The 21,855-nt window shown below is 45.1% G+C and overlaps 1 protein-coding gene across 2 annotated transcripts in view; it reads right to left on the reverse strand.

Annotated features, from left to right (window-relative positions):
• The window catches only part of DMRT1 (doublesex and mab-3 related transcription factor 1), a 105,582-nt gene that overhangs the window by 44,703 nt on the left and 39,024 nt on the right, over window positions 1-21,855 (reverse strand). Inside the window, exon 4 of one of the 2 annotated variants that reach the window (XM_067040160.1) lies at window positions 15,413-15,694. In XM_067040160.1, coding sequence (XP_066896261.1) covers window positions 15,413-15,694 — 282 coding nt within the window. Of the gene's footprint in view, window positions 1-15,412; window positions 15,697-21,855 lie in introns of both variants that reach the window. The other variant, XM_059073337.2, reaches the window with a different exon arrangement.

Raw genomic sequence — 21,855 nt, forward strand, 5'->3', positions numbered from 1 at the left:
AAAACTCTAGATCACTTCTTACTCCCTTCTAACTTAAAAGAAAAAATTCACAGCCTGCGACTTTGGGCTGAGACAATAACGGGTAAATAAGGAAACCTTTGAAATGTCCTGTTGTATGATATTTTAAACCAGTAGTACTCAGCTTGGGGTAATTTGTCCCCTGGGGACATTTAGCAAAGTCTGGAGACACTTTTAATTGTCACAACTAGGTGTGTACGGGGGGTGCTACTGGCATCTGGTGAGCAGAGACCAGGGACGCTGCTAAGCAACCTCCAATGCACAGGGCAGCCCCACACAGAATTGTCCAGCCCGACATGCTGATGGCGCCAAGCCTGAGAAAACCCACTTTAAACTAACCTAAGATTAACTACCCCCTTGTGCTCAGCTCCTCGCCTCCAGCTAAAAGAGCAAAGTTCCACTGAAGGGTAAAAGGTGCTCACAGATGCAAGGAACTGTTCAGTTCTGCTGAAAGGCTATAACTTCTCTTTCCTTTATGCAATGCTGCCTTGCTTCTTCTCAAGATTTTATTTTTTATTCCTTTAAATTAAACAAATAAACCAAGTAAAACCTAAAAGCCCAGGATTCCAGTGCATTCCAGCTAGTATTATTATTAGCATGTGGTAGCTGGTAAGCAAGAAACATGTTTTATACTTTATTACCCACCCCAAGTCTCTGAACCAGAGTATGACCTACGGATGGGAGCTGGGCTGGCGGAGAACGTGCGCGGTGTCAGTATTAACCCTGGAGGAAAACCTAAGAGCTTTGGGTTTTATTTTACTAAGCTGTTGAGAACATACAGCGCAATGAATCTGAACCACAGGTTTCCTTCTTATATACCACAGTCACCCTTTTTTATAATAACGATAAAATCCCAACAGAATGTAAAAATGTTAGACCCCACTTCCGTTAAAAAAAAAATTCCTAAACACTACTCACTGGTGGTCTATTAACACTCCAGATAGGAAGAGTCTGGTCTCACACTGAAGCAAACACTCCATCCAGGGAACAGCTAAAAGAGATTCCTGAAAACCAAGTCCTGGTCTCGTTTATATCAAGCGGGGCTCAGCTGCACAGAATTAGAGTCAGCGAAGAAAGGGGATGGTCTTCATAAGAAGAGTGACTGTATAGGCTAAAATTCCTAATTGCAAACTCTGATATTTAAAGAAACAGCGTGAAGATCCCGCTGGCACTGACATGTGACTTACAGGCTTTTAACTGCAAAAGCCACATGTGGGATAAACCTTTGGTTTTAAGAACAGAAACCTTTTTATAAAACAAAGCAGGGCTCTTCGCATGCTGTGGAATTCTAGGTCTTCTGGTGAGCTTAAGAGTGGAGGTTAGGGCTGACTTTTTTAAACTTATTAAAGAATTTATTTAGCTTTAAAAGAAGCTTCTTTTCAAACTATGTGAATGGGATGCCTGTTCTCACGCTCACCTGATCGCACACTGAGGAGGCTCCTAGTCCACGGACCTTAGACCTGGGCAAGGTGCTTTCCCTAAAGGCAAATGCCCATCCCCCTCCTTAAATAGGCACGTCATTCATCCTCTGGAATGCCACACATCGCAGCTGGAAGGAGTTACTTTTAATGATTGCTGTTATACACACATTTCAGAGATTACTGAAACATCAACAGACCCAATGCTGAGCCATGTGCCACAGCAGACTAACTTCGTTAGGAGTTAACTTCCTCTGCTGGGCCCACCTTAGTTTCTCTTAGGTGCTATATTATGGAATGCCTTCCACTCCCCTCCCTAGAGCCAGGAAGAGAAAAGGAAACAGACGGGAGACTGGCCTGTGAGGACTCAGGCCCTTGGAAGGGATTCCTGAAGAGCCAGACTCCTTTAATGGGAGAAAGAACTGTGTTTGAGGGTCAGCACTTAGATGCTGGAGAACATAAGAGCTGTTTGTCCAGAAATGCAAGAGGTGCTCTTCCTCCTCAGAGAGGAGGTGGGAGGGGGGAAAAGGAGAGAGAAAGAAGATGTGCATACAGTATGGCAGAGAGGACAAACAATTTAAGAAATGATACTTCTAAGATATTTAAAATTGTAAGCCCCATGTTTCCCAGAGCTTCAGAGCCTGTGACACAAGCGAAAGCGAAACAAAACTTGTGTGGGTGAGCTTTTCAAAAAGGATAGAAGAAAAGCGGCTCAATTCCAGGCTGGACTAATACCAGAGTAGATTTTTAAAACATAAAATACACCGTAAGATGAACCATGGGAAAAAACATAGACCCTGGAGAAGGCATAATATAGGAATTCACATCACTTTATAAACTTTAAAATATGGAAACAGCATATGATACAGGATTACACTTGCATTTATTAGTGGTCCATTTCACTTGTCCTTAGTAAAAAAACAACTAAGATGCAAATAGGGACTTCCCTGGTGGTCCAGTGGTTAAGAATTTGCTTTCCAGGGCAGAGGATGCCAGATCCATCCCTGGTCGGGGAACTAAGATCCTACATGCCACTGGGCAAACCAAGCCCACGCACTGCAACTACTGAGCCCACGCACCTCAACTAGAGAGCCTGCGAGCCACAAACTACAGAGCCCACGTGCCACAAACTACAGAGCCCATGCGCCACAACTAAGACCCAATGCAGCCAAAAATAAATAAATAAAATGTTTTTTAAAAAGATGCAAATAGGGGCTTCCCTGGTGGTGCAGTGCTGGAGAGTCCTCCTGCCGATACAGGGGACACGGGTTCATGCCCCGGTCCGGGAAGATCCCACATGCCGCGGAGTGGCTGGGCCCGTGAGCCATGGCAGCTGAGCCTGCGCGTCCGGAACCTGTGCTCTGCAACAGGAGAGGCCACAACAGTGAGAGGACCGCGTACCGCAAAAAAAAAAAAAAAAGATGCAAACAGCCCCACATTTTAAAAAACCCAAACTAACTTCCTAAAACTTCTGTCACTTGATTGTTCTCACCATCAGCATCACTGGCACAGACAGAACAGCTTACTCCTCTAGCCAGTGTTTTACAATATGCAGCACTGTGACCCTTTAGTGGGCCCCAAAGTAATTCGATGGCTGCAATCAGCAAATATATATATCTTTAAGAACAGTATGGGGATGAATGAAATGAAACTGAATAGAGTTAAACATAAATATGAGAATTCACTGTATACAGTATGGTAAGAGCTATTTTATGAAACTTTAATTTTGTGTTTATGTGTAGGTATAAAATATACTGGATCACAATATAAAATATTTCTTATTGTGGGTCTTGGTCTAAAATGTCTAAAAGACACTGGTGTAAGAATCAGATGAAGGGAAGTTAAGGACCTTCAAAAATAGGTACACAGTAAGAAAAAGCCAAACTCTGAAAATGGTTCCTTTTGTTGGAACCTGGGAGGATTTTATGCATTTTCAGGGTTCACAAAAGAGAGGGGGGCAGTTCATGTGGAAACAGCCTCTGGGACTAGCACCGTGCCTTCCTCATTTTTCCCAAACCACAAACTTACATAGGATTTTCTAGCCCCTAGGTTAGAAACTTCTATTTGTCTCATTCACAAGTCTAAAACACAAACCCAACTGTGTGACTGACTTCCCAACTGAAGTCACACAGAGCCAGGCAGAAATGCAAAGCATCGTTCATGTAAAAGCCAACAAGGAAACAGCTTCGGTGAAAGAGCTGGTTTGTATTTTTTAAATTGGGTTAATAACTATCAAGACATAGTCCTCTCCACTCTAGCATGCAAGTCTCTAAGCGTATGACATTACACCTTTGCAGAAAGGTGGAGGGAGCTTTGGGAATGGTGACATTCTTAATGTAACTTTCCAGAGAAAATGTACCTTGCACACCTCACATCTAAGGGGGGTGGAGAGGTGGGAGGTGGACAGGAAACTGTAGATACTTGAGTCCTCATAATGTAATCATCATGAACACAGGATAAACCTGCCCCAAGACATCAAAACCCTTGGTTCAGCTCACAATGGATTAAGCAGAGAAGGCAGAAGGCAAGGCAAGTCAGCCTCAGAAGCTTCTCTCTACTAAACCAGGCCACCTTTCCCATTTTAAATTAAGGCACCTGTGTATTATAAAGACCTAGTCATTGCTTTTGAATTTTAACAACTCTTCACATTTTCACTGTTCCAAGATCAAATTGGGGGTCTGAAATTGAGAAGAAAAATGCCTATAACCACACATTCAGGAACTTTGATTTTAGAACCAGAAGTATCAGAGGCATCCACTTTTGTTCCCATCTTGATGGACAAATTTAATTAACCTTTGCTACTCTGTTCCAACCTACTGTTTTAGACAAAACTAGTGACCCACAAACAATATGTTACCATCAGAATCTCAATGGCGGAGACACCAAGAGATATAGCCCTATCAGCAGTACCAGGAAATAAGCCACTTGGATTAGCCGCTCGAAGAAATATGGATTATATTCATGTCACACATGAGCTGTCAGAAACATTAGGATACTTTTAGCATAAATCAGCAGTGTGAAGGGTATCTTATGAGTACTGAACATGACAGACTGCTTGGAGGGCAAGGTGAGCCTGTCTGGGGCCACCTTCTAAGTATAAGCACGTGCGCACAAGCGCTTTACCCAAACTGGCATAAAAAACTGGAGTGCAGGCTGGTGACCGTTGACGGGTACATCACACTCAATTCGCGGTGTGTTAGTAGCATGGAAAGGTGCTTCCCACTCCAGACCCATGATGGAGAGCCCACCTCAAGGTAACCAAATGACACAAGAATGACCAAAAATCTGTTGCCTTAAAGCACACAGAAGTGCATGGGTGTGTGACTCAAATGTGGTTAATACTATCAGGACTAGGACTCTCCTCCTATCTAATATGTCAAGTCTCTGAAAACATTTTGTAAGATGTCATATCTTATAATATCTTATACCATAAGATGTAAGAAAACATTATATAACACCTCTCAGGGCTTCATACCAGGAAAACCAAGAAATGTGCGCTGCCCCACGAGGAGGGCAGAGAGACGGGGGCAAACGTGCCCCCTCTGTAGTCAGCCAGGCAAACCCGGATTCCAGCTCCAGCCCCCCACTTGGCAGCCTGTGATATGGCAGGTTACTTCACCTCCCTGAGTCTCAGTCTCCTCACCCGCAAAGGTGGATACCAATCCCCGACACGGCCCTGTTTCAGGGCTGAGCGGAACAGCAGGTATGAAGGGCCCGGCACCAGGCTGTCCAGTAACTGTCCTGTCGTACCTCCCCCTCCCCTACGGGTCTCCCGCTGCGTGCGCCTCAGTGCAGAATGGTGGCCACACCCAAGGACCCCTCTTTTGGGTTTGTTACCACATGACTCTGAGCCCTTTTACAGGTATGTCAGGGACCTAGTAATAGAGAGGGAGACAGAAAAATCTGTCCATTATATACTTCAAAAATTATTTTAAGTATATAAATGTTTGATATTTGAAAGAAAAATCCGTTGTCTGAATTGTTCTACTTTTCACATTTAAATAAGTTGAAAAACCAACTCAAGAAACTACACTGCCACCATCAAACAGAGAGAGACAGAGACAGAGAAAACGCTCCTTCCCCTTTTGGGTTGCATACCACTACCCAATACGTAGAATTTTTATGTCTGCCCTCCTTCTCTCAGTATTGGCTAAGAATTGCAAAAAGCAGTGTTTGTGAAAAGGAATGAAAAATGAAATGAGGAAATAATCCCCTTTTCCCTGTTCCTCAGTCTTCTTACGAACTCCCCCCACCAGGACGTTGTGCATCTCAAGGAGATGCCCTCGGGATCAGGGGTCTCCCAAGAAGGGGGCGCTGAAAGCAACCTGTCCTGGGTGCAGGTCGTAAGGGAGTAGAGTACTTTTTAAAATAATAAAACTCACAAAGTCAACCTGCTTCTAATTATCACCAAGCAGTGGCAATTCTAAACGACAGTAATGATAAAATACTTGTCCCCACCCCACCTCGCCTGGTCCCTGGGCACAGCACTGCACAGGGCTCACCTTCCACATGCACCACAGCTCCCTGGGAACCTCCAGACTCTGACCACAGTAGCGATCAGAGAATTACACGTGTCCTTTCTCTCATCCACCCACTGTGAGCTGGCACTGGAGGGGACAGTCTAGCGCAGGGCTAGGCACAGAGCTGGCACTCGAGGTATGAATGATACATATACACAAAGGAGTTTCTTATGCACACTCTGTAATATGGAAATTTTTCATAACCCTATTCTTTTTGTTTTTCTACTACCATATTCCTAATATATCTCCAAATATAGGGCAAATCAGCCTCTATTATGCATTCCCTTGATTTTGGTCTTTATCTAACTAATGAGAGCCACTTACCAGGCCACACAAATATGGACTCCCAAGAAATCTGAGACTCATGCACACACATAAGCATTCTAAAAAGCAACTAATTTTATAACACATTCACATCTACTTAGGAAAAGAAGTAGACTAAAAAGGCAAATGGAAATAGATAAGATTTTGGCCAGCAGCCTAACTAAATCAAATCTGAAAGCTTTTAAAAACTGTGACCTAATCATCTAATTTTCAAGCAGATTACAGATCCCCAAATGACTGTATCATTTACTAACCTGATGCTATTGTGTCAGAATCGGATTGTGTAACGACCTCACAAGAGACTGATAATGTCTTTTCTTCTGCCTTCAGCTGAATCATGGAGTAGTCCCTGGAGTAGACCAGCCCTTTCCAGGGCTTCCCAACTCAGTCCAGATTAAACTGAACACATGTAAGAATAGAAATGACCCTGCAGGACAGCCCGAGAATCACTGGAGTCTCCCAAAGGGTCCTAAGACCCAAGGTTACCCTCCATCTGGATTTCCTGGGATGCTACTGGACTGCTTCAGTTGGGCTGAGAATCCCTTAGGAGGGCCAGGGCCCAACCCCTCCCCGAGATCCTCTCTGAGTCAGATCTGCCTCCACCAGTGTCCAGGTTTCCAGAGGCCAGTTCCATTTTCTTCTGTAATCCACACATTTTTAACCAAAATACTCTGCAAAAATGACTCTCGTGTGCACTGCTGCAGTGAAGGAGCATTCCTCAGCCCCACCTCTCACCATCTGTGTTCAGCTTCTAAAATACCCACCACCTCCCTTAATTTTGGTTCCAGACCAAGAGTCACCAAGAATATTGTTATCGCTGGCACCAATTCTTGCAAACAACAGCCCTCTTGCAGGATCAAAGCATGCAAATCATTCAACTTTCATAATCTGTGCAAGAAAACAACCATTCCTTCCAGGAAAGGTGTAATAAAAACCAGATGATGCCTGTGGTGCCCATGGCTTGTACTCATCTAGAACGTGACAAAACAGCAATTCCTCTGTGACAGTGTGTGTCAACAAGGAGGTCATTTAGAAACAGAAAGAGAGGACTGCATTCCTCTGCTGCAAAGCTCGGGGGGCTTCCCAGGATGCCCAGGCCCACTGCTGCCCCACCGGTGCCCTGGCCAACAAAGCTTGTCTCCTGCAGGTGTAGGAACATGAGGTAAAGGCCCAAGAGAACTGGGTTTATTATTTCTTCTTAAATGAGAAGAACCTAATGAGGAATTATGTTTCAGAAGAGAAAATTGCAGATGGGGCTAAGACTTGACAGGCCATTTAAGGGAAAGTTTATAGTAGAGGCAATGCAACCCCAAACTTTGGGAAGCCTGACACCTTCACTTCACTGGCTTTAAACTTCCCGTGGTCTGTAATGACTTTTACATTTAAATGGAAGATTCTTCAAGACTGGTCTTCTGAGCTGGGAAGCCCAATCCCTGTGTCCTCACTGTCCCAGAAAGCAGGACCTACTTGGGGTGCGTGTGAGGGAGCCCCACAAAATGCTGAGCTAGCATAAAGGCGTTAACAGGGCTGAGATTAAAAGATAGGAAAAGACCACAACACCCTGTCTGCAAAGAGTGAGGTTGAGACAGCTGCTAAAGACAGCACACTGAAGACCCCAAAGAATTCCGCTGTTGTCATGGTGACACAATGCCTGTGCCTTGGTTTGCAGACTCTCTCTGGTCTTCGGACTAGTACAACTTCTTAAAAAGGAGGCAGGGGAGACAGGAACAGAGTCGCCAACTTTTTATATTGCCAAGTAAGGGCATTTATAAAAAAAAGATCCTCGTTTCATTAAAAACGTGTTGGAAAGGGACGGGCCCGATAAAAACAATTTTTTGAATTGAATAATTCAGCTGTAAGAAAAAAAACCTTGTCCTTTTTTTCCCTCATTTCTCTGTAAACCAGCACAGGTAACAGCCTGCATTCAGGACAGTGAAGTGCAAAACACATTCCCAGTAAAATAAGGAACAAGATGACACCAGCTGTCCACCACTGGTATCTAAACTAAATAATTCACTAAGAACATAAATTAGAACTTGGAGGTATTTGGGGGAAGAAAAATGTCAGTATCAATATTTTTCTATGAAATGACTATCTAATCTAGAAACCCTAAAATAAGCACCTATAAAATTATTAGAATTAACAGAGTTCACATAAGTAGATGGATACCAAATAAATACACATTATAGCAACACCAACAGAAATGTATGTCTCTGTAATTCCCTTTTAAAAAACAAATGGGGGGGGGGTTAGCCCTAATAGCCCAAGGCAAATACCACATCTAATTTAATTTCCTTTTCCTGAGGAAAGAGATTCCTTTACATGCTTTAAACTGAATGCAGCCTTACAAATTCCTCTTCTATATGCTTGAAAACTTTTTCTTTCCAGAGGAAAAAGCCTGTCAGTATCTATTCACCAACAAATAGTGGCCAATAACCAGTTTGCTCTAAAAAGGGAAGCCAGGGCTAGTATATTCAGCCAACAAAGAGGGCGATGGGATTGGAGGGGCAGCCTAGTGGATCACCTGAGTGTTTGTAGAGAGAGCACCTCACCCAGAGAAAAAAGGCCCCAGGTCCTCAGGGAGTCACTTGCTCTTTCCCAGCCAGCATCACCCAGTAGTGTGAGGTGACCAGATGCACATTACCCCGGGGGCCTGGTGGGACAGCTTACTGGCCTGAGGTGAGCACAAAATTTATCTGAAGTCCCCTACTTCGTCATCAAAATTGATGTGGATTTTGCATTCTACTACCTTCTCCCTGACATACCATTTTTTTAAATTTAGAAATATTAAAAATTAATGGTTTAACTAATTAACAGTTGGCTATTGTGATTGTGTCCCTGGGAGTGGGAGCCCGGTTTAAGCCTTGGATTCCTATCCTCCCACCCCACCTCTGGACCCTCCTGGGAGACCCTAGGGCACAGACGTGGAGGCGCTGCAGCTGTGCCCACACCGCACAGGCGCCAGAAGTCACTTCTTAGCTCCTCGAGCTAACAGGCTCGACGGAACCACGCTCATAAAAAGAGGAGGCAGTGTGAAAGCCAGGGCCCCCACAGGCTGCTCCTACAGGATGGAGAACAACAGCAGGCAGGCAGCACAGTCAAGAGGGGCGGCGTTTACAAGCGCCCGACAGGCCACATCCCAGTAATGCCCACAAGGGGAGCCGTTCTCTGTGCTCCAAGGCCTAGGTCAGACTCTGACTTCCTGCCTGCCTATGTCTCAGTTTCAAAGCCAGGGCACTTAAGATGACCCCCAACCTCCTTCTCATGTACCAGGAGGTAACAGCCTTCCCCCAAGACCTACTTTTTGCACTTTTGTCCATTTGGTTCAGTGGTAGATCCCTTAGCACATGGTGGGACCTGCCTGCATGTTTATTTAATAATCGAATGCATTCCAGTGAGGTGCATAATCATAAACGGGCCACTGTATCTTGAGACACTTCAGATTGAGCCCCAAAGAATGATCAGAAGGAAGCAATCACCTCTGCTGCTATGTGACCACACCCCAACTGTGGCTGGAACGGTTGTCTCCACCTCTGGTGGCACAAGCTTCAGAAAAGCCTATCAAGGGGGTGCCCACCAGGGGGACTGAAAGGAGATCCCAGACACAACTTGGAGTCCTCCCATATTTATTTCTGCTCACTTGATATGTACCTCTCCCTTGTCAACCTGGTACAACATGTTTATTTAAGAGGTAATGTTGCCGTGAAGGAGTGCACCAGGCAATAAACAGCTTTTGCAGGCAATTAAATGCAGAAGTGAAATTGAGCTGCTGGTCAGTGGAACCAGCCATTCATCGTGAGTTTGTTCCAGTGTCACAAATGTTATTCCTGTTTCACAACATGACAGGAATCTATGATTGGGCCACAAATCTCCAGAGGCTGGAAACAGACCCAAAGCGATTAAAGCAGCTCTCAGCATGCATGCAGGGTATCAACATGAAAGAGCCTTGGGATTCTGGGATGCTGGCCCAGTTGACTGCTCTAGCTTTTTCTTTTTTTTAACTAGGTTTTGTACTTAGTAGGTGCTCAATAATTATCTGTGGCTTGCATGACTTTATAGGGAGACTTACAGGAAATCTCAATTCTATAATAAAAAGTCAATGATTTCGGGGCTTCCCTGGTGGCGCGGTGGTTGAGAATCTGCCTGCCGATGCAGGGGACACGGGTTCAAGCCCCGGTCCGGGAAGATCCCACATGCCGCAGAGCGGCTGGGCCCGTGAGCCATGGCCGCTGAGCCTGCGCGTCCAGAGCCTGTGCTCCGCCACAGGAGAGGCCACAACAGTGAGAGGCCCGCGCACCGCAATGAAGAGTGGCCCCCGCTCACCGCAACTAGAGAAAGCCCTCGCACAGAAACAAAGACCCAACACAGCCAAAACTAAATAAATAAATAAAATTTTTTTTAAAGTCAATGATTTCTTTTTGTAAATAATTCAGTACCCTCCCCACTAATCTCTAAGAAGTCTGGCTTTAAAAAATTATGACAACCTCCACTAGAGTCGATTTTTTCTAGGAATCACAAAGGAGCTCTTTGTTCTGAAAACTTTTCATGCTACTCCCCCCAAACACACTGTTACCCAAAGCAGCAAGGGAAGAAGGATAACGAAAGTTATCGCTCTGGTGAAGAGTTAGAAGGGAAGTTGGGTCCTAGCAACAGAGTCAAGACAGTAGATGGAGGAGATGTTACCTAAGATTCAGGCCCTTCAGGTAGAGCTAGGGTCAGACCGGGTTGGGGGGAAGATCCAGTGAGAGAGACCAGCTCACTGCCCTCCAGGCGCAGCTATGGGCCACCTTCCAAAAGGAGACAGGAAAGCATGGCTACAACCAAGAGAGGATCCCTCCCCTTCCCTCCCCAGGAGGCTTCTACCAGAAGGGGGCAAGGCACTCTCTGAAGATCAGAGCCAGGGCGCCCTCCTGAAACAACAGGAATAGCAAGGTCAGGGGGAGACCCTGCCCCAGATCACTGTTCCCTATACCTCTGCCATAGCGACTTGGTGAAAAAGTGAGCTGTACAGTTCCTATCCCTTAAACATTGGTTATAAGTATTATTTGTAGGTGTTTTCTATTTAATACTTCTTTATAACACATACATATTAATAAACATATATTATACCATAATCTTTGTCTATGCTTCCAGTTTTCAATTTCCTAAGCAGATCAAATTCTTCCCCATTCCTGATAAAAATTATTCCGTATACATTCATACTCGATCCATATTCACATGTCATGGTCTTTCAACAATAACAAAAATGTGCATTATGTATACCCCATCTTATTACAAAGGGGATCGGAGGTAGCTAACTAAAATACATATGAACAAAAGGCTGAAAATTAAATAGCTTTCAAAAAAGAGTAGGGCCAAGAGACAATCATGGTTAATGAAATAAATTCACAAGAAGTTAATATCGGCATAGCATTTGTTGGTACACACAGAAACTTCCACATACACTTCAGTCATTATGCTGCCTTATATATTCATGGAACACAACAGTTCTGTGAAGGTGGTAGGTATTATGCCCACTTGACAGACAAAACAACTGAGTTTCAGAAGGTTAAGTATTTTGCTCAAGGCTACACAACAGTTAAATCACAAGTTAGAATTGACTATAGATCTCCAAGCGCCAGACTCCACGTGTCTCAAAACACACAGTACTGTTTCCCTAAATCTACAGGCCTGGTTTCTGGACAAGGCTCTGTCATCAGCTAGCTGTGGGTGCTGAACAGATCCCCCAGCTCCAGATCTCAGTCTTCCGTGCAGCAGGATGGGGGTGAAAGGGACCTCTGTAAGATCCATTTCAGCTCTGACCATCACTGGACGGACTTTCACCTGTCCTTTTGCAAAATGATGGCTTATATGGATGTTGGCTCTTCAATTTTTAACGTTAGTGTTTACTTCCAAGAGAAATAATTTTTGTGGGTGTGACTATAAGGTTGTAAGTCAAGCTCAGGGTCAGGTCTAGTTACAAGATTAATCCACAGACTCGTAAAATGTCAGACTTAGAAGGGATGGAGAGGCCATGTGTGTGGTCAAGCCCCCTTATCTCAATTGTTTGGATCACCTTTCATGTTACACACACACTGCAGGGGTGCCTACATATGCTTCAAGAATTCACACTCAGAGAAAATCTGGGGGCTTCCCTGGTGGCACAGGCGTTAAGAATCCGTCTGCCAATGGGGGGAGACACGGGTTCAAGCCCTGGTCCAAGAAGACCCCACAGGCCACAGAGCAACTAAGCCCACGCGCCACAACTACTGAGCCTGCACTCTAGAGCCTGCGAGCCACAACTACTGAGCCCACGTGCCACAGCTACTGAGCCCGCGTACCTAGAGCCTATGCTCCGCAACAAAGAGAAGCCCACGTACTGCAACGAAGAGTAGCCCCCGCTCGCCGCAACTAGAGAAAGCCCATGCGCAGCAACGAAGACCCAACGCAGCCAAAAATAAATTAAATAAAAAATAAATTAAAAAAAAAAAGAAAAAGAAAATCTGTACGCAGATTCCAAAAGCAACCTCCAAACTGCAAGGAATTCAGCATATTTTAACACTAATGGCCAAGACCGAGAATTTCAGGAAAGTGTCAGGGGCTCTGCTCTCCACTATCTGAAGTGACCACACCTCAGCACTGTTCTAGAAGTTTCTGCTTATTTTCCAACCTCCACAAGTGAAGAGAGACAATCAGAAGAGGGATCCAAGAAGACCCCCCAATAAAAAGCAAAGGACACAGGTAGGAATTCCAAGCCCTAAAGAGCTAAAGAGGGTGTCAGTATTCGTACTTAACTGATGGCCGTCTCTGTAGCTCCGAGCCTGCTGCAGACCCAGTGTTAACCAGATGGTGCTGGGAAACACACTTTGGAGCCAGACGGCTATAGATTCAAACTCCAGCTTTCCATGTGGTGACTGTGTGACCGTGGTGGCCCTCTGAGTCTCCATGTCCTCACCTGTATAAAGGGGACAATACCATCTGCCTCCCAGGGCTGTGGGAGGATTTACTGCTCCACAAATGGTAACTATCAGGATGGGTGTTGTTACTAACTAAGAGGAACAGGCATCAACCAGAGTAGCAGAGAAGGACCTACTTCTGCAAAACAATTTGTTAGATGGGAATATATTACCAATGGTGAAAACTGGCTAGGAAATAGATTGAGCCCAGACCTCCTTGAAAACAAACTCTTATGTTAAATGAGGCCTTGGCTTTTCTCCTGGGCCTCTAACCAAGGGCCCCTCTCTCCAGTCTAGTAAGCGGTGGTTCTAGAGAAGGCGCCAACAGCATCAAAACTGCAGGCCCCCCACATGACTAAGAAAGTTTGGGTAACATTTTTCCTCTCACCCTTGGCAGCAGGGGTATAAGAACTTGCCCTTGGGGGGGAATCTCTCCTTGTACACAGCGGCTGAGGCAGCGCTCCAAAACCAGGCAACGCTGCTGCCCAAGAGAATGTCTCCTCTTGGCTGTCCCTGGTCCCCCAGAGGGTGGACCTTGGCAAGAGACCTCCAAGGAAATCCAAGACTTCTGCTACACCCCCTCCAGGTCTTCCAGGTGGAGTTAAGAACAAACATTAGTGTGTCAGCCATCTTACGCCATTGGAAAGATCCTGACAGAGTGGGAGTGTAAATTAACTTAGAAGATTTCTGATGCTGCTGATCGTGAACTCTCTCTTTCAGAAGACACTTAAGAATTTTCTTTCTCATCCTTTTCCTCATAAGCCAACAGGTTCAGAGACCTTCCCTAATTTCTCTTTAAAGCCTGGAAGTAGCCAGAAAACCAGGATGCTCCAGCAGTAGTCCCTGCCTCATGGGAATCTGTAGGATGAGCTGGTTTTTAAGGACTATAAGATACTTCTTTCTCCTTTCCTAGAGGAGAGTCTCTAACAGAAATCAACCTAAAACCTGCCCCAAAATCATAAAATCCAACTGGCACTCTGAAAGGCCTGTAGGGATCCGGCCGGAAGATCCATAAATCATCGCATTTCCTTTATATTCATATCACCTCTCAGTTCCAACGCCTTTTTTAAAAGTCTGATTCTAAAATTAAAATGTATAGAAAACTTATGAAGATGATTAGCCCAGGGAATTCAAGCTGACACATTAACATGCCGAAGAAGTCAGATCCTTAAGGCTAGTGTGAGAGTCCAAAAAATGGGGTGATGTGAATATCAGCAACTTCCCCACATCTACAAATGCAAAATGGAATAGAATTGCTCTGAGGAAAACGTCAAGGCACATTTTTAAAAAGTGAGTATAAGAAGGTCAATTACCCTAAACTCCCACATACATACATTGCATTGTGCTGGAATCAAAGCCTAGCTGGGAAACCCCAAACACAGTAAATGCATCCAAAATGAGAACAGTTCTCTCAGAATTGGTATCTTACAGTTGGAGGGGGGCTTGGAGGAGCAGAGGCTAAGTGCTCATGCATGCACATTCCCACAACATGGTAACCCAGCCTGTGCATACTTTCCAGGCCTTCAATCTGCTGCTGATACACTGGCATCATAAAAATGGTGAAAACTGAGGAAGCAGAACAGTGCTGAATAAACATTCCCTGATAATGCAAAATGCTTTGTTTTATCCCAGATATTAAAAGCTCTTGATGGCACACTATTTCAGAAGCACATACTTAGCATATGAAAGACTGACCTCCATTCCCAGCTGAGAATGGTCTCAAGTTGGCCCAGCACAGCAGTGACCTAGTTCTTCTCTCACCTTCCTTCCATGCAAACATACAGATCAGAACACATCTCCCTTGCAGGGTCAAAATTCATCACTGGGATTACTGCCACCCAGAAGGCCACAACCAGCATTTTCTAAGCTGCTCTAAAGAGTGGGGATAAGGCTAGAGGAGATGGGGCCTCTTACATAAGCCACCTGTGAAGCTGATTCTGGCCAACTGGGTATTTATGCAAAATGACATCAAAGGATGAGAAAGGTCAAATTTGAAAACAGAAACAAATATATCCATATTTCTTTACAGTGCCTTGCAGTCAACCTCTGGGGTTAAATGATGTTATGGGTAGAGTGAAAACTTGTTACACGTTTTGCATAATGGCACACGTGTGCTGAGCTGGGCGTGCGCGTCTGTGAGTGTGTGCTTATGTGTGTGGTTTTCACATACCCAGTTCACTCTCTGCTAACATCTTACCTGCCACTGGTTTCCTGTCTGACCGGGCACATAAGGGGCTGGGAGGCTCCGAAGGCTGTTCTTCACAGGGGAGCCCCCGAGAGGGCTTCCCATGTCCCCGGAGGGGGAGTCAGCGGCTAAGCCCATGGAGTACTGCGGGTAGTTGTACAGATTGTTGTAGTACGGGAACAGAGACGGCTGGTAAAAGCTGCTGTAGTAGGTGGAGTCGGAGACGAGGTCAGGTGTGTTCTCCACGTGCCCTCTGCTGGTGACAGGAGGAATATCCTGGATGACCACCCGGCCCTCTACTAAGAAAAAACACAGAAAGAAAAAGACAACATGGTATTAATATGGGGGCCTACAGAACTTTACCTCTAAACCTTGCCAACGTATGGCCTTCCTCCTCAAGATCCGCAGAGCTTTAGACCAAGGCACCTGGGCACGCGGCTGTTCCTGCGGTCGGAATACAGCAGGGTTCCTACGGCTGGCGTAACTCTGGCGGCACAGCTGGCAGACCCTTGGTGATTATTTTTACTGAGAATATCAAAAACATTTTAGGCAGGGGTCATTTTCATCACATAAAGGCTGACCAGGTCTAACTTCTCCCTAGACATTCCTATCCTAATGTCAAGAAATTAGAGATCAAATCTAGTTAACTTGGCTGTCTGCAACAGTCTTACAACAAAATTAACCGTATTTCACTTTAAATAAAGTAATAAAAAATCCTAGTGCCCTTTCTATGTGTATGTCCACACAGATATGTCCCAGAGCCAAAGCAAGAGGCTAAGAGTTTAAGAAAACATTGTTTTCTTCACTTCCTTCTAACCGTTGATACTGAATCCTGAAGTCTGGACAATGGTATAGACCCTGGGAGACAAACTTCTGTAAAAGGTCAGTTAGTAACTATTTTAGGCTTTGTGGCCATTCCTCTGCAGAATGTACAGGCTGCTGCGTGGTTGTGTTGCAATAAAACTTTATTCACAAACACAGGCAGTGAGCCAAAGTGATCCGCAGGCTGAAGTCTGCCGACCCAGGGTCTAGATGTTAAGCTGTCAATTCCAATAAACAACTGAATGGACTCCTAAGTCATCTCTCCAGTAGACATTTATTAAACAATGTTCTAAGAGTTGGCCAAGTGCCTAAAATGGCTGCAAGGTATCAGGCTGCCCCTGCCCACTGGGAGTCTACAGTACAGGATGGACGATGCGATTACAAATTATAACAAGGACTCTCATACAGGAATACCCATAAACTTTTATGGAAACTCAAAGGCTGAAAGATGACATGCAACCTAGAAAGGAATTACAGAGACCGTCATAGAAAAAAACTGCACCTGCGTTGTACTTTAAAAGAGGAGCAGGAAATAGGTGAAAATGAGAAAAAGAGAGTACTGAGAACAGGGCAGCAAAGACAAAGGGATGGAAGAAGGAAAGTGGGAGAGGACCTTGGGAGTGATGGACAGGGCTGTTGGGTTAAGAATTGCAAAGAGGGCAAAAGAGGGCCAGTCTTACAGGTGGGCTGCGGCCAGGCGAGGGGAAGCCTCAGGCCAGCTCTCTGAACTCTTTCCAGGCTGTGGTGGGAACCACTGAGGATATGTGAGCAAGGAGCACAGAGGATCAGAGCTGTGCTTTGGAGTGATTCAACTGATGGCAATTCTTAAGACGAGCAAAGGGAAGAGAGCCCAGAGGCAGGGAGAGCCACCAGGGAGCCGCTGAAGCAGTCAGGGAGAGACCCAGCAGACTGCAAATACCAGAGACACGGGGGAGATGAGCTCAAGAGAACTGCAGGACTGAGGGGCATCAGGACGCAAGATGCAGGAAAAGCCAAAGAGGAAGAGCGGGAGGCCTGGGATGGCAGCAGAGATGCAGGTGGTAAGTCTGCCTCATCGCCACGCAAGGGGCCAGAGGGGCACGGACATGGGGGAGAGGAGCCAGGCCGAGAAGCTCGACGGCTGCACTCGTGCGAGAGGCTGAGGTTGGAAGCTGAGATTCAGGAGTCACCACCGGGAGATGCTGGCTGCATCTGGGAAGAGGAGAGAGCTGTTACAGAAGAGTATGTTCTGAAAGGAGAAAAGAGCACCAGGGCCAGAACCCTGGAGAATGGAGGAGAGAACGCAAGGTCGCAGAGGACAAATTCGACAGGGATGGCAGAGGGGCAGGCTGCAGTGTCGACCCTGCTACGAGATCAAGCAAGATTAGTTCTGGAAAAGACCCACAGAGGGCTGGGTCTTTAGGGCCCTGTGGTTTTAGCACAGTGTTGGAGAAGCAGAAGCCTTCAAGAGATAAAGGAGCGAGTGAGCGATGAGGAAACATGAATACGGTGAAGAGCCTCCTATCTGATGGCGAGCAGCCTTCTCTCTGGTCGGAAGGGACGACCCAGCGAGCAGCGCTGCCAGGCATCCCTCATGCTAAGCACACGCTAAGCCGGACACCTGGGGGCAAATATTTGCAGAAGGGATCAATGAACAGTGTTTTTTCAAGCAGCCTGTCATCAAAATAAATACGAGGAAAAACTAGAAGCTCCAAGGAGTAGTAAGATATTGTTATTTCATTTTTAAAACACAGAGAAGGGCTGAACACACGTAGGCAGGGAGAAGCCTGTGGAGAGAAATTCCCAAGACTAGCAACACGTGGCCCAGAGCAGGTGCTCAGAAAGTGTCCTCCGACTGAATGTGGGGAAGGCATGACTAAACGTGCATACGCTCTGGAAGGTTTGGGAGAGAACAACAACAAAATGTGTTTCTACAGCCTCATTGTATAGTCAGCACTGAAGTCTCTTTTCTCTGACAGGATAGCAAGTCCGTCTACCTCAGGCTCCTGGCAGTGCATTGTCAGGGCCACTCTCTTATTATACATCTCAGGAATTCTTCTCTCCTCCTCTTCCCAACTAACGAGATGAAGAGTTCCAATTCCATCACTCTACCTGTGTCTGGAGAAGGCACCTATAATTCTTTCCTCCTGAACTTTCCCACTGGTCTATCTCTTATTTTAAACACCAATGTAGTGGCAAAATAGATGGTTTTCTGTATCTAACTCTTTTGTTTTCAATGTCACGTCTTTATGTTAACCTGATTATAAAAGCAATACAAGTTTCACAAAAAATGATAAATTATAGTTATTTAAATCAGAAAAGCAGGCTTCCCTGGTGGCGGAGTGGTTGGGAGTCCGCCTGCCGATGCGGGGGACGTGGGTTCGTGCCCCGGTCTGGGAGGATCCCACATGCCACGGAGCGGCTGGGCCCGTGAGCCATGGCCGCTGAGCCTGTGTGCCCGGAGCCTGTGGTCCGCAACGGGAGAGGCCACAACAGTGAGAGGCCCGCATAACGCAAAAAAAAAAAAAAAAAAAAAAAAAAAAATCAGAAAAGCAATGAATAACATACTCTTACCACCCAGTCATAAGCATTAGTGAGACATCCGTATACAATCTCATAGGCATTTAGGAAGGCATTTTAGACGTTCATCCCCATCCCTGCAGTTGAAAAACACTGGATACCCCTAGGGCCTGCCCTTCAAAAGCATGCTTCTTGATAAAGAAAACAAAATACACTAGGAGGTAAAGAATTAAACAGAAACCCAAAGACACGAGCATTCTCAGATCAGGGCACATGAATTTCTACATCATAACTTTAGTTAGGACCATTAATCACGCCTCAGTTTACCCAGAAACAAAATGTTGTCAGTAATAATCCTCAAAGTGCCAAAAGCATGGCTTCAGTAAATTTCAGAGTAAACCTCAAATAAAATGCTACATCAGGTCAAAGCAAGGATTTGTTTTGCTACAGATGACTGTAATTAATTAAAATGTGATCACTTTTCTACTTACCCATATTTTATCCCCTCTTTCAAATTATAATGACCTTTAAGAATAAATTAAGATATATGTTGGAAAAGTTTCGATTCATACTAGCATTTAAATAAACAATAAAAATCCTTTGAGCTTTATGAGAGTAAATGCCTAAATATTTTAGACTCTTAAAATGTTTAAGCACTCTCAAAAAGTGACATTTTAAAAAGCACTAGGAGAGGGCATCCATTCCAGGGACATGTGGAACTACCAAATTCTTATTTTATAAACGGTATTTTAAAGTTCCAAATTAAAATTCCTGGTCAATGTTCAAAACATCTTTATGCCTCCCAGCCTTTATGTGTGTGCTACCAGTAAGTGGAAGTTTCCCAAGGCTGAAATAAACATCCATCAAATTATGTGTCTAATCCAGCAGTGCTCAGGGTGTGGTCCTTGAATCAGCTGCATTGGCATCACCTGGGAATTTGTAGAAATGGACATTCTCGGACCCACCCCAGACCCACTTAATCAGAAACTCTGAGGGCTGGCCCAGCAACCCAAGTTAAAACAAAGCCTTCAGTAGGTTCTGATGCGCTCAAAAGATGGAGAACCACTAGTTTAAAGATTCAAAGCAACTGCTCTATAAATTCTCCCTAAAAATATGTGACTCCTGACTGCATTATTGTGACAGCCCTGACTGGCTACCAAGTAAGAGCATACAGATGAATTCCACTGAATAAAGACGTCGGGCTTCTACAGAAATCACTGCCGAGCTTGGATCACAAGCTGCGGGTATTGTGTGTATACTGCTGCCAGATGGTTCTGATTTTCATGGCTCACTCCCAGACTTTCTTCATTTATTCCAACCACAAAAGCTTAATTCACCCTTTCAAGTGCTAGTATAGTAACAAAGTATACTATTCCTCATAAGGCTTCCGGAATATCAAGAGGAGAAGGTAGGGCTTCCCTGGTGGCACAGTGGTTGAGAATCTGCCTGCCGGTGCAGGGGACGCGGGATCGTGCCCCGGTCCGGGAAGATCCCACATGCCGCAGAGTGGCCGGGCCCGTGAGCCATGGCCGCTGAGCCTGCGCGTCCGGAGCCTGTGCTCCTCAACGGGAGAGGCCACAGCAGTGAGAGGCCCGCGTACCGGAAAAAAAAGAAAAAAAAAAAAAAAAAAAAAGGAGCAGGTAATGCAGAAATCTTAACTCTTGATCTTAAGGTGTTTTTTTTTGTTTAGTGTGACCGATTTTTAAAAAAATTTTTTGTTCATGTGGACCATTTTTTTAAAGTCTTTATTGAATTTGTTCCAGCATTGCTCCTGTTTTAAATATGTTTTGTTTTTTTGGCCTCGAGGCATGTGGGATCTGAGCTCCCCAACCAGGGATCGAACCCTCACCCCCTGCATTGGAAGGCCTGGACTGCCAGGGAAATCCCCTTAAGGTGTATTTTGGTACTTATATTTGATTAATTCATTAGTTATCATATAACAACTGTCCAAAGCTTTGCTCTAGACATTGTAAAAGGCACAGAGAAATATTCAAAATGTTTCATTTCTTCTTAAGAGGGACCCATCTATTCGGGAAAATTAGGTGTAGACCGAGAATCCTACAAGTAATGATCCAATGGCCACAATGACAGTATAGGCAGACATCAGCATCAGCAAAGGCAGTGGAGATGTGAGTCAGGATGGAGGTGATTCAGAGATGGTGAGCGTGGCGGGGCAATCAAGAGAGGAGAATAATATCAACAGGATAATACAGGAGGGAAAGGACAAGACATGTTCCAAGGACAGTGACCAGATGAGCCTGGCTGGAGTGTAGAGGTCACGTAGCGGATGCCGAGACTGGAAACTTACTTTGGGGACACACTGTGGAAGGCCTTGCATGTGAATCTCAGCCAAGGACTTCTGGTTGCCCCTCAAACTCTAGGGAGTTGATGAGTTTTCAGAGCAAGGGAGTAACATAAAAATGTTTTAGGAAAATCAGTCTGAGGCAAGCACAAAAGAAGGATCTAGAATAAGGAGGCAGAAGAACAGACTAGGCTAGAACAGTCTCTTCTAGATATGTACGTGGTCTATAGACTAGAATGGAGAGGCTCTTTAAATTCTCCAGGCCAGAAGAGGTAACTATAAGCTCGCACAGGGAGGCTGCAGTAAAGGGGGGAAAAGGAACTACATGAAAATTACTGGCATGTCTGGTTTTCCAGGAATTCCCTTCAAACAACCACGTTACAGTACTAACACCTGTCACCCAGGGACTAGGGATGCCGCCCAGCTCCCCTTTCAGGTCCTTGCTCCACTGCTGAGTGATCATGCTTTACTCACTCCAGTTTGAGAAGGAACATGTAGCTCTCGCCCAGAGTAAGAATACAAGCAGAACGTGCCTGTCTCTCCAACCTCTGCTACAGCAGAATTCCCCAAAGAGTAACTGGAGACAGTCTCTTCACCACTGAGCTGGTAAGTCGAGCTAAGTGTCACTATTAACTGACTATAAACCTGAAAGATTTCCAACTCACAAGCCACAGAATATATAAAGCATACAAAATTTGAAATAGGCTGTGTGTGTGTGTACTTTAAACCACAAGGCCAGTATGACTAACTACAAAGACCAGAGCAGTATACTGAAAAGCAAACACCTTAATGAATCTGCTGAAAATTCTTAAGCTGGATCTCACTCTTTATT

Source organism: Kogia breviceps, chromosome 8 (genome assembly GCF_026419965.1).
Source record: "Kogia breviceps isolate mKogBre1 chromosome 8, mKogBre1 haplotype 1, whole genome shotgun sequence".
Lineage (NCBI taxonomy): Eukaryota > Metazoa > Chordata > Mammalia > Artiodactyla > Physeteridae > Kogia > Kogia breviceps.